General features: G+C 32.5%; 1 protein-coding gene across 1 annotated transcript; it reads left to right on the top strand.

Annotated features, from left to right (window-relative positions):
• The first annotated feature begins 25 nt into the window (after positions 1-25).
• On the top strand, positions 26-3,001 carry LOC117118730 (sphingosine 1-phosphate receptor 3-like). The gene is made up of 2 exons (XM_033263404.1): positions 26-317; positions 1,346-3,001. The coding sequence occupies exon 2, from the start codon at positions 1,373-1,375 to the stop codon at positions 2,381-2,383; it is 1,011 nt and encodes a 336-aa protein (XP_033119295.1). The 5' UTR covers positions 26-317; positions 1,346-1,372; the 3' UTR covers positions 2,384-3,001.
• Positions 3,002-12,999: the final 9,998 nt, after the last annotated feature.

The raw sequence follows: 12,999 nt of genomic DNA, 5'->3' as shown, positions 1-12,999 counted from the left end.
ATATATATCTATATCAATGCCAACATATAATACACGATGTTTATATAGTGAACCAAGTGTTGATGGTACTTGACCATCCCATATATTTTAATTACTCGGCACACCTGATAAGGTTAAATCCTTTAATTCCATCTTAGAAGCGGATTTCCCGAGAAATAAATTCTTACTTCCTCAACTCTTGCCAAAAACCAACTCCCTTAATTAACATTGTTCAGGTAACACTTTGTCTACGTGCAAGTCAACATCAACCACCCAGAACATAAACTCACCATAGCACTTCTGAAATATTAAGATCTACAAGACAAGTTTCATCCTATGTAAGTACCTAACCTTTACCAATTACCACAGTAAATGTTTAATTAATAACTATTAATGATATGCTGTATTCGTTGATATAATACACTTGAACAGTAAATTCTGTATTCAAATTTCTTACTTTGTTTAAATCCAAGTTATAATTTTTTGTCAATTGAAAATATTTTCTCAGCCAGAAACCTATAGAAAGCTATAAAATAGCGTCTATCAATTTAATGATTCTTTTAATACAAGTCTTATAATAATAATAATAATAATAATAATAATAATAATAATAATAATAATAATAATAATAATAGTGTAGTTTATATAGCGCACATGTCCATCTAATGTAAGATGCTCAGGGCGCTTGATATGTGGACTAGGAACTTGATCAATGAAAAGCGAACTTGTTGATAACTTGTTTGATTATATGAACCAGCATTTCGATAATTTGATTGCGTGTTTGAGTTGTTAAATAGTTTCATCTAGTTTACAATACAGTACCTAGATTTCATAGAGATATTTTATCGAAATAAACCAATACTTCCTTCGCACAACTGTCAGTTAGGTTAGGTGTCCGACAGTCTAGCCTAACAGTTAGTCTGACAGTTGGTCGAAACTTTCATTCAAAACTGTGAATCTTTTTTTTCAATGAATTTTAACTTTGGAATGTTTGGGTTTTTAAACATTGTTTGACATAGGAGTCATTCTTTAAACTATATAAATTTTAATATTTTCTGCAAAGCGCATAGCGATTCTAGTGGTATGCGATATACGAGTACAATTAATAATAATAATAATAATAATAATAATAATAATAATAATAATAATAATGGTAAATTGAGTAACTTAATTTCCATAGGCCTACTTTAGTAGTAAGACTGTGACGTATTAAACGACTTTATGAGTCTGTATAGTATTTCATTTTTCTTCTGCACAAACTTCAGTAATTTGTTTAATTTAAATACTTATAATTTATACCATAGTTCATAGGTCAATACGCATCGATTATGAGATTTTGATATGAATATTGTTGTTTTCGTATTAGGTCATAATAAATTCTAAAGTAACAACAATGAATAGCACAGAATTCGATCCATCCACATGCACGTTGCCAAGCATCGCAGACACACCCCTGATCTACTATCCGAGCCTACTTTCATTTTACATTACCATGCTCATTATACTATGTGTTTTGATCACCCTTGGTAACTGCATCATCATATGGGCGTTCATTCACGTGAAGAAACTGCGCGATAAGAAGTACGTACTCATAGGGAGTCTGTGTCTTACCGATTTCTTAACTGGGATAATACTGCCCATCCAAATCTTAGCTCCACCAAGTTTTGTGGACGCTATTGGACTTTCTCTCGCAATCATTTCCGTTTTCACAATTCTGGCGATTGCAATTGAGCGTTTCTACATACTAGTTCTGATGAATGTGGACATGAGTCGAACGGCAGCTACAGGGAGGCAATTGATACTCATCTGTATATTGATGTGGTTGACGGTATTCCTTGTGGTCGTACCATGGACGGCCTATCCACGCAAGTACATTATCCTTCTCTACAGCTTTGCTCCGTTGAGTGTTATTGTTGTTATGATTGGTGTCAGTGTACTGTATGCAAGTATCTTTCACACGATGCATAAAATGGATAAAAAGAAACAGAGCAAACTAGGCAAAAGAAGTCTCAACCGAACGAAGCTTGTTATTCAAGCCTACGCCATAATAGTCGTCATGTTTTCTGTATGTTGGCTGCCATGGTGCATCGAAGCCCTACGCACAGCTTTTGACACTTATTTCAGCAGCAATCCAGCGGATCGTGAAGTGTGCTACGTAGCGACCATACCAGCAATTTTCTTGCTAAATCTTGGCCTTCTAAATTCAGCCATTAATCCGTTGATCTACTGGCTGAAGTTGCCTGATTTCCACGACGCTATCAACAGATTGCCAATCTTCAAATGCTTCACTTGCAAAAGTTGCCAAAAGAGGTCGGCAATTAGCAGAAGCGATAGCTCTTTTTCGAACAGCGGTTCTGTAATGAACACAGTGGCTGTACAGATCAATGAAGTCACCAATAGCTAAATTGCTTTTTAATTCTTATTCTAACCATGAAGGTTTCAATGTTATATTAAAACTAATAATATGTATATTGTTAAGCAATGTCGTCTTAACTTGGTATCTTGCAATAATCAATAAAGACGTTTACTTGCAGCATGAAAAAACAATTTAGTAACTTTTCCAAAGTTAACAGTGTGGTATGTTTAAAGATCTCGGTTTTATTATGTTTGTTGTTATTGATTTTTTTGCTTGTTAAAATAGGTCAAATGAATTGCGTAATAAACACATAAATATAATATAGTTAATTAATGGTTTAAACACTAATATTAAAGCTATATAACTCAATAGTAAAGCTTTGTAATCGTAAATGCTTGATTCAAAGAAATGCATCATGGGATTATGATTTGCTACCCTGGATTTTCCGACAACAGGGGTGAAGCCTAAATACGATGAATCAGCTACAGTATAATATTTCAGGGCTATTGGTTAGTTTCAATTTCATTTCAATAGTTCCGCTTATCTAAAGTAATAGAATGTGCTTTGAACACGTTATATTTTCATTGCGGATTTTTTGGGCTCAGTACGGACTCCAAATGTATGCATTTTCTTTTAGTTTTAAGGCGTATGCGGATTTTTTAGGTCCGCAATGACGATATAACGTGTTTTTGTACTTTTCTTTAAAACCAACGTCTTTTTGTTGCAATAATTTAGAAGTGTTGCAATGTAAAATGTAAATGTTTTATTTCTTAAAGTTTTAGTTTAATTACAAACATTTTGTAAATATTCAATGCTCTTATACTTTTCATAGAATCTAATGTTGTTTAATGTTAAAATTAATTAGAAATGTTGGAAATGTAAAAACACATTTTGTATATCCTTCATATATTTTCATATTTTTATTCTATATAAATAATTCTAACATTTTGTCAATATTGAATGTTTTACCGAATACTTTTCTTAGAAGCCAATGTAGTAATTATTGTTACAATTGGTTAAACACGCTAGAAAACTAAGAATATTTTAGTATATTGGATGACATTTTAGACCGTCATATTTCATTTTGGTTTTTATAAAAAAATATATCTATAGAATTCTTAACCTAGTAAATAACATTTAAAAAAAACCAACTTAATAATATTCACATTCTGTTTTATCGCATATGCCTAATAAATAATATTGATATAATGTATTGAGCACACATCTATACTAATAAAATACATGCGGTTGGCTCGAAACTACTAGCATTTTGACTTGCGTTACCGTACTGAAAAAACCTCGAATTGAAGCCCAGTGGGCTTAATCTCGAGATGAAGCCCATCTCAAATTGAAGCCTCTTCTTTAGTTTGCAACATTAGCTTCGACAGAAGCCAATGCAAAGTTGGAAAAAAGAAAGAAAAGAAGCCCAGGGGCCAGATTTATCAAACTAGAAATCAGCTTAAATTCGTCTTAAGTCCATTTATTGCTTAAGTCAAATTTATCCATATTGCTTAGCTTAAAAATTGCTTAAAATTAGAAAGTCGATTGTACGTTTGCGCCATCTAGGACGATTTTTAAGCTCAGATTTTGCTAAGATTGGGTAATAAATCAGCTTAAGATATTTATTAGGGACATCTTAACTTTTTTGACTTAAGACATTTGCTAAGCTGAGATTGATAAAGGCCAGGGCTTCAAATCGCTGTTTTACGGTATGTTTCCATAATCTACAAATATGTAAAGTGATAAACAATAATAATTGTTGTTTTAGCAAAACTAATGATCTTGATATGCATGTATTTGTAATCCACAATTAACTGAAGTGATAAATTGGTGTTGTCTGTTATTTGGACGGAACTATAACTGGTCTTATGGTGTGTAGGTGTGTATTATTTTTATAAATTTCAATTGATGATTAAATACGGTAGTATACAGAAACGTTTTCTTCATTATTTCTGTTGCTATTTCTGTTGTTGTTGCTGCTCCTCCTCCTACTGCTGTTGTCAATGAACAATGTTTTTGTTGTTTTTGCTGCAGTTGCTGCTGCTGATGTTGTTTCATTTCATTTCTTTAGGCACAAGCGCCGAGGATATGCCAATCAGTGAACCTATCCTACGTGGCATATCCATTAAATGACAGGGGACTGAATGAACCAGTACACCGGGGTAACCCCTACTTTTCTTGAAGGATGTACAGGGTTTCTTCAATGTGCACGAGCCAAATGCGTACAATAGGCCTACGGTATAAAGTCCTTACCCGAGAAGACTTGTTCCACCACCACCGGAACCATTGGCGAGTGAGCCGTTTGAACCAGCGCCGATATTCTGAAGGTTACGGTGCCCCTGACTTAATCGGTGATATTCGACTGGATTAGAAGGATACATAGAAAATGATCGGAGAATAACATAATTACTAGTCTCCACTGGTACACCACATTTCGCAAGACAAAACCAAAATTAGAATTTCCTTTATAAAAAAGTAAGAAAATTGAGTTTTTAACCATGCATCATTTCTGTCATTTGGCAGCAATTTAATGAGAAAGGTCTATTCAACCAAAAATCATTGAACTGAACTAAGCGTTATAAATGTAGGTTAATGAGTGCCGACCTAAAGAGCTTATTGGCCCCTGTCGTGGACAGATGAAAGTGTGCCAGTTTACTGGCTGCAATGGACATGAAGTAAAAAGTGCAACATCTAGAAGGCAACATTAATTATGTTTAGTAAGCATAATGGCTCTACCAACCGAAAGCGAGTAACCAATCTAGCAGGAAGTCAACATTAATTATGTTTAGTAAGCATAATGGCATATTAGTTACGATGTGGCATTTACCTACAATAATAATAATAATAATAATAATAATAATAATAATAATAATAATAATAATAATAATAATAATAATAATAATAGATGGATTTATATCTATTATTATTAGTATTATTATTATTATTATTATTATTATTATTATTATTATTATTATTATTATTATTATTATTAATATTATTGTAGGTAAACGAAGGTCCAGTGTATAAAAACCCATTGCATCTTTCGGAAGAGTAGGGGGGTTACCCCAATGAGGATGTTATGGTTCGTTTCAGCCCCAGTTGTTGTCGAATTATGCGAATATAAGCACCTCTTTACGGTTTGGTAGTCACGGACCACGCCCATGCGCAATTCAGCACACTGAAACCAACCAACAGTGCAGAGTAAGAAAGGATACTCAAAGTAGGTTTCTTAAAACAACATATTACCTCTTGTCTGGTGGATGGGATTGTCACCTACAAGTAGGACAGTGATATATTCGCTATTTACAATCCTTGGTGCATGTGTTGTGCGCCTAAATAAATAAATAAATAAATAAATAAATTAATTAATTAATTAATAATAATAATAATAATAATAATAATAATAATAATAATAATAATAATAATAATAATAATAAGCTTCCATTCACAGTGAGGGTGAGTGTTTCGCGACATATCGCCTCATTCGCGTCTATCATCTAAATAAGTCTCATTTGTAAATCCACCATATGCTGTTATTCGATATTCATTTCACTCTAAATCATCAAATATAAAATCTGATAAATTAATCAGTTATTTTCTCAAGAGAGCTGCTAGCTCAGTCAGCTAAACTGTTGGTAACCTATGTGTGTGCACTGAACCGTGGAGATATCTTTGTCCCCGGTGCAATTCTCATCGCTGCTCTTTCTTGTGTTTCAGCTGGAGGGCTGAAATTGACGGTTTCAAAAAGCGCATCCGTCTTTCGGATGAGACGTTTAAGCCGTTGGTCCGTTGTGCAAAAATGGCCCATGTGCACGTTAAAACAGTGCACTCTTTGGGAAAGATTAGGGGATTTTTCCAGGTACGGTACTGCCAGAATCACCACCAGAGAAGGACCCCACTGGAAATAAGCCTCATGACTTTCGTGTGTAACCCTTGGTGCGAATCACTCTGAAGTAATCCAATCCTATCTTAATTTTGGCAAGACAACATCAACAATATAAGCTGTTTCCTTGAATCAGATTTCTATTGTACTGATAATATTTTAAATAAAATCCAAGTTTGACGTACGTGTCCGTGGTGTGTATACAAGAAAAAGTAGTCCCACATATATAACACCATTTGTAACTATTATTGTTTGTATGTGCCTGTACCAGGAACAACGGTGTGCAAGTTTCCTTAGCTTCACCAGTGCTGCCGCCTGATGAACCCATTGCAGCAGCACAGTCATTATTATCAGGTAGAGTTTTTAGTAGGCCTACCTATCTCTATAATCGCTCTTGGAACCAGTGAATATGGAGTATTAAACATCTAAAGACCTACATAAACAAAATCCAAAGGAAATGACTAGCCTAAACACGAAAGTAACTTTTTGTTTGATTATATCTTTGGGCTTGGTTGCTCTCATGTTGAATGAGGTACATTTTAGACAATAAACCATATACTATTTATGTTAGTATAATTGCTTTACTGATTGTTTAAATAAAGTAGACCTATATTATAGGGCCTATGTTTATTAAACCATGAAGGTTTTTGCAGCCCCTTCCACTCAATGAATGCATTCAAGATATAGCAGCGCTTTCAGGGGCGCGCTATACCACTGTGTTCAATCTACTAGAAAACGTTTAACTTTTTAGAAAAATATATTCAACCCACGTCTTTTGTGATTGGTAATATCAAGCAGAGACTTGGGCGCCAACTGTTTTGTTTGTGAAGTTATTGTGTTCTGGTATATCGTCGAATGAATACAATGTTATCGGCTCACCGCTCGTTCATAAATTTCGATTGGCAATATATTTTATCTTCTTTAAAATAAAAATTGGACATACAGCACTAGCCGCCAGCACACTAAATGTATAAACATCTACTTCGTGATCATCTTGGCATGCAAAGGACGAACGATTGTTTTCCTAAAATAAAAATATGCTCGTATTGGTTGAACAATACATCACCTATACAAATAACCGGATCTTCGTCTTCAGAAAATAAACTGCAGAATCATTTGTTCTTTCACATTACAACATAAGCCCATGTGTTCAATATTAAGGCTGAGAAGAATGCATCATTATCTCAGTGTCGATATTTGAAATATTTTAGAGGTCAAACGAATATTTTTTTAAAATTAAATATTAATATCAATGGGTAACCTAAAGCATACGCAATAATTAAGCTGAAACCAAAGCAAACTATTTCATACATCCTTATATTTTGATATTTTATATTCATTCTGAAGAGTGGGGCCAATCATGGAGATTGAGTAGAGTATTTTCATCAAGCGAAAAAATACTTAAGGCTCATTGTGTTGCTTAAACTAATTTCCTTTTTATCAAGAGGTAGGCCTCCCTGTATACTGTACAAGGTGATTCATAAATTCATTTATGCATTTTAATTATATGTGTAGGCCTATGCCTATAGTATTTAGGCATGATTCACCATTTAGGGCTGACCAGACTACTTGTAGTGTTTTATAAGTGTTCACTTTCACTTTGTAGGTTTTTAAATGTAAGGTAGAATTTCACTTCTTAAAACATTTAATTATCACCGTACGCTTTGATCTTCTGATTTGTGATCACCTAAATAAAGTTCATTAACCACGTCCATTGGGGGAACCAACTACGCAATTTAACACAGGACTAGAATGGCTCTTTTTTCTGCTGACAATGCGGAAGCCTAAAAATGAACAAGTGTATGAGGCTCTAATGCGTAAAAAGAATAAACCAACTCAAAGGTCACATTCCGGAATTCAGTTGTTCTGGTACTAGCACAACAATAATGGTTAGAAGACAATAATGTTTGACGTATACGGGAACATAAACATATTTATTTTTAAACAAAATATATTATTAGTTACAGCTTCAACCTACGTTGAGGAAGGTTAGCCAAGGTTAGCCAAGATATTACTACCCGCAACTGATGTGCCCCTATCCAAGTATTTAATTGGATGAACGAACGTAAACAATTGAACAAACTTTTAATTTTCAAAGTACGATCTTTCAATTTCAAATTTAAATTACACAGTTTTATAATGTGAAAACATAGGCCTTATTTTGTTACAGTATTGGAATTAACTTGAGATAGGCCTACTGAACTCAATTCAGACGAATAAAGATTTATAGAGGGCGCTACACAATTTTACTTTTACTAATTAATGATTGTATATATATTAGATATTAACTAAAATACTAAATATACAACGATGAAAGAGGCTGTGTAGGCAAACACGATTCCATGTTTGCTGCCCTCAAACCAAAAAAAGTAAAATATGTTGTAATTTACATATTGAAATTATTTCATACAGTAACAACACAATGAAAACTACTGTAACTCAAATATTTCAGTACATCATGTAAAGGTATGAGATTAGTTTGGAAGTAAATCAAATATAAATAATTGATTCTGGCAGTGATTTTAAAGTGAATAAAAGCAACATTATTGAGTTGATCAGAATTTATTTATATATTAGTAACAACTGCAGTATATTCAACTCAATAGTAAAAAAGGCAAGCAGGCTTAAAACTATCTTCAGAAAAATATTGCCAAAAAGAGCTTTAAGAAAGAAGGCTAATTGAAAGCAGAATGCATACCTCCAATTCTCTCCAAAACAATAATACATACGCCAGTGTTTTTGCATACATTAGCATAAATTAGTCTTCATTACAGACAGCTCATTAATCTGAGCTGAAATAATGAACATCGATCATCTTTGGTTTTATTTAAAAAAACAAAACAAAAAATACCAAGTGGACAGGTATGAAGAAGACCATAATTTTTAGTATCATTTTTAATAAATATATTTTCATGCATATTCATTTTTATATTCATACTGAGATTTGAGATATGTTCAGTGCCTTGAGCACTTTAGTGGAGATGTGCGCTTAATAAATCTTATTATTATTATTATTATTATTATTATTATTATTATCAAGTTATGTTCTCCTACACAGACCAGTGTAATATTTTCGTAATATTGCACATTTCGGAAAGCGCCACCAGCGTCAGTTTATGTCGAGAAACTTTTTGATGCGAATTATGCTGCCTTCATTAGAACTTGTGAAGTCGGTGTTTGCTATTTGATATTTTGATTGTAATATGTTTTACAGATAAACTGCATTTTGAAGAAATGGTATGGAATATTTTGATGCTATATTTTTGCATGGTCAAGAACAACTTGAGGTATATAATTATATTAAATAAGATCAATTAATTAATTGATTTGTATTTTGTATATTTGTTAATGTTTTGCCATTGTTTTAATTAAAGTTTTACTGTATTTAGTTTTTTGCTAAGCACTTCCAATTATTCTATGATTTCATCATTTCTATCGCTCATATTTTTGTAGTTTATATAAAAAGCAGAGTATTGTATTTATAATTGTTTTAAAAATAAAACATACATCTCTTCATCTATTTTATTGTATGTTGTATATAAGAATATATACAACAAAATAATATCCAAAAGCAATAAATCTATCATAAATTAAATAATAGTAAATAAATCTAATAGTTGAATAAACCATTAACCAATCAAACTATACATTTTTTACTTTTCTTTTTTTGATTTTTAACTAAGACAGAAATAGATCATAAAAATGTATCATGCACATGAATCATTAGAGATGATAATTGATACATAGTATATATTAACAAGACGTAATTATGTACTCGTGTCAACTTTACAATAATTTTTTTGCTTTTTTCTCAATATAAGACATATTTAAAGTTATACTTTCATATCCCATATTTCAAATAATAGGTACTGTATTGTAAATTTAAATAAATAGTTTACATGGGTTACTTACATTTACAGTAGATCTATTTGTTTATGTAATAATGAAATATAAAAAATTTAATATTTTAAAATTATTTTGTAATAGTAAACAGTAATGTATTATAAAAAAAAACATTTTTACTACAAACTGTAATCTTTTTCGGTACCCCTCCCTGCCCTCTGAAAGCATACAAAGCAAATGTTGATTTTGCAAAACCATTCTCCATTTATGAAGTCAACTAAAACACTACTTGGCTGCTTAAAAATGTATATTATCCATGGTTGAATTATGGTCATACAGAATCTATTATTTTATATCATGTTATTTTGAATCAACATTTCCATGCATATGTAAAAGTGTACAAATTTGTCTACCCCTACAGTAGCATACAGTACTGTTTGTGCACTTGTAGAGATGTTGATATTCCTTACCTTTTTTTAATAATCTCCTGGTGATTGATGCATGCATTTTTAACATTATATTTTGTTACGGTAATTAGGCATACTATAAAGAAATAAATGTCTGATAAAAAATATAAAGATATTTTTTTAAATATCTGACTCCAAATGATTATAACTAATTTTCCCTTTTTTTCTTCTAGGACATATCTTAGAGATGTGATGCATGGGAATGCATTGTGATGTATGGGAATGCATAGAGCATAAGTTGTACAGACATTTGCCACTTTAAACAAAAAAAAGCAGGACATTAATAATCAATAGGAATCCATAACATTCAGCTTACAGAAAGTGCATTTTAGTGATACTGCAGTATTTTGTATTGCATAACCAAGACTACATTAATGCTGATGGATTTTGCCTTTAATAATTTTCAATGCTACTGTATATTAAATTTAAAAAAAAATATCTTGTGTATGTAATCATTTATTTATTTAAGGTTTCTTAGAGAAAGATTAGTGACTAGCACTGCTTCCCAAGGAATGAATGCAGAAAAATGATAACTTGAACAACAGTTACGTTTTATGAATTAGAATACAGTATGTATTGCATTGCTGTCTACACTAATTCATAAACGTAACGGTCATCGAGCTCAGCTTTTGCTAGACTAGCTAGTGAGTGAGAGGTATGGCCTTGATCAGCTATATGCATTTTTGTAGTAGCCTAGCTAGTCTAGGCCTAGTTGAGAGGCTTCTCTAGGCCTGTCACGAATGTAGAGAATTCTTCCTTATCAGAAACATATTTTCATGCTATCAGATGATCCGGCCATCTTTATTAATATATGCAGGGAAAAAATCCTATGCATAAACAATAACAATAAACTAAAAAAGTATGAAATATAACTGGTACACACAAGTTGTGAACTTGAGTAGAATTTTCTTCCTCGATTTGCACAAGTAGTGTGGAAAATGGCGGATGTAACACAAACTATGCACAACGAGCATATAGGTATTTATTGCAATTTGTTTAATAAGTAATATTATTTCAGATAAAAAAAAAGAGTGTTGTTTGTATGTTTTATTTGCAACAAAACATATTTATTGCAATTTCTTTAAGTAATATTATTTCAGATTTTAAGAAAAAAAGTTGTTTTGTATGTTTTATTTCCGAAACACATTGCAAAAGTGACAGTCGCCATTTAGCGTTCGTCAAATGAATGCACTCTTCTTGTGTACTCGAATGTTACAAGTTGTGAAATCAGTTTTCACAAGTTCTAACGAACGCAGCATTAATCCAAGAAAAAGTATACTATGGAACGCCATGCAATAAGTAATATGGAATGCCATTAGTGCCAAAATTGATTTATTCTTAAGCATTTAACTGATTAAGAGAAAGATTAGGGACTGGAACCCAGTCTAGGTGATGTCATATCACACCGATTACATGAGCATAATGATGTACACACCAGCATTCTTCCGAAGTCATTTTAGCCTTCAATTTTACCAGTAAAAATAACTGACAACCAGTAAAAATTGTGTGTTGGGTAGAATAAAGAAAGCACTTATTAGGCCTAGGTAGCCTAGGTTGGCCTTCTTTAAATAAAAGAAAATCATTCCAATCTAGGCATAGGCTATGATTATGTATTGTTTTTTGAAGCAATTGAACTTTAAAGTGGCAATACCTCATGCTACACTTAGCTGGCCCCTACATGGACAAATTTACCAGTAAGAATTTTTCAATTGGGAGAAAAACTGCACACCAATATACAGTATAAGCATGTTGATGTCATATCACACCCATATATGAGCATGAAGATATATCACACCCATATATGACCATGGTGATGTCATATCACACCATAGATATATAAGCATGATGATGTCAATCACACCCATATATGACCATGGTGATTACATATCACACCCATATATAAGCATGATGTCATATCACACCCATATATGACTATGGTGATGACATCACATCCATATATAAGCATGATGTCATATCACACCCATATATGACCATGGCGATTACATATCACACCCATATATATGCATGATGTCAATCACACCCATATATGACCATGGTGATTACATATCACACCCATATATAAGCATGATGTCATATCACACCCATATATGACTATGGTGATGACATCACATCCATATATAAGCATGATGATGTCATCACACTCACATAATGAGCATGGTGTTGTCATATCAGACCCCAAAGTATGGGCATAATGATGCCATTTCACACCCATATTCTATCAAAGCAAAGCTAAGGCATTTGTCACATAAAAATGAGTGAGCAAGGCAATTATATATTTATATTTTTAAAATGTGATTTGTCCATACTGCCATTTATATATATATATTTTAAGATGGTGCATTGTTTATGTAATACTATTTTGCAATTTGCATAGCACACTCATTTTGGGTTTGTGCACTCTTGTATTCATAATCAGTGTACCACGTCACACAGGGCTGACCCAAGCCATA

This window comes from Anneissia japonica, unplaced genomic scaffold (assembly GCF_011630105.1).
Source record: "Anneissia japonica isolate Jap-2015-1 unplaced genomic scaffold, ASM1163010v1 scaffold1951_len603592_cov169, whole genome shotgun sequence".
Lineage (NCBI taxonomy): Eukaryota > Metazoa > Echinodermata > Crinoidea > Comatulida > Comatulidae > Anneissia > Anneissia japonica.
Note: the sequence above shows the minus strand (reverse complement) of the source record. Positions and strands in the feature narration are given on the sequence as shown.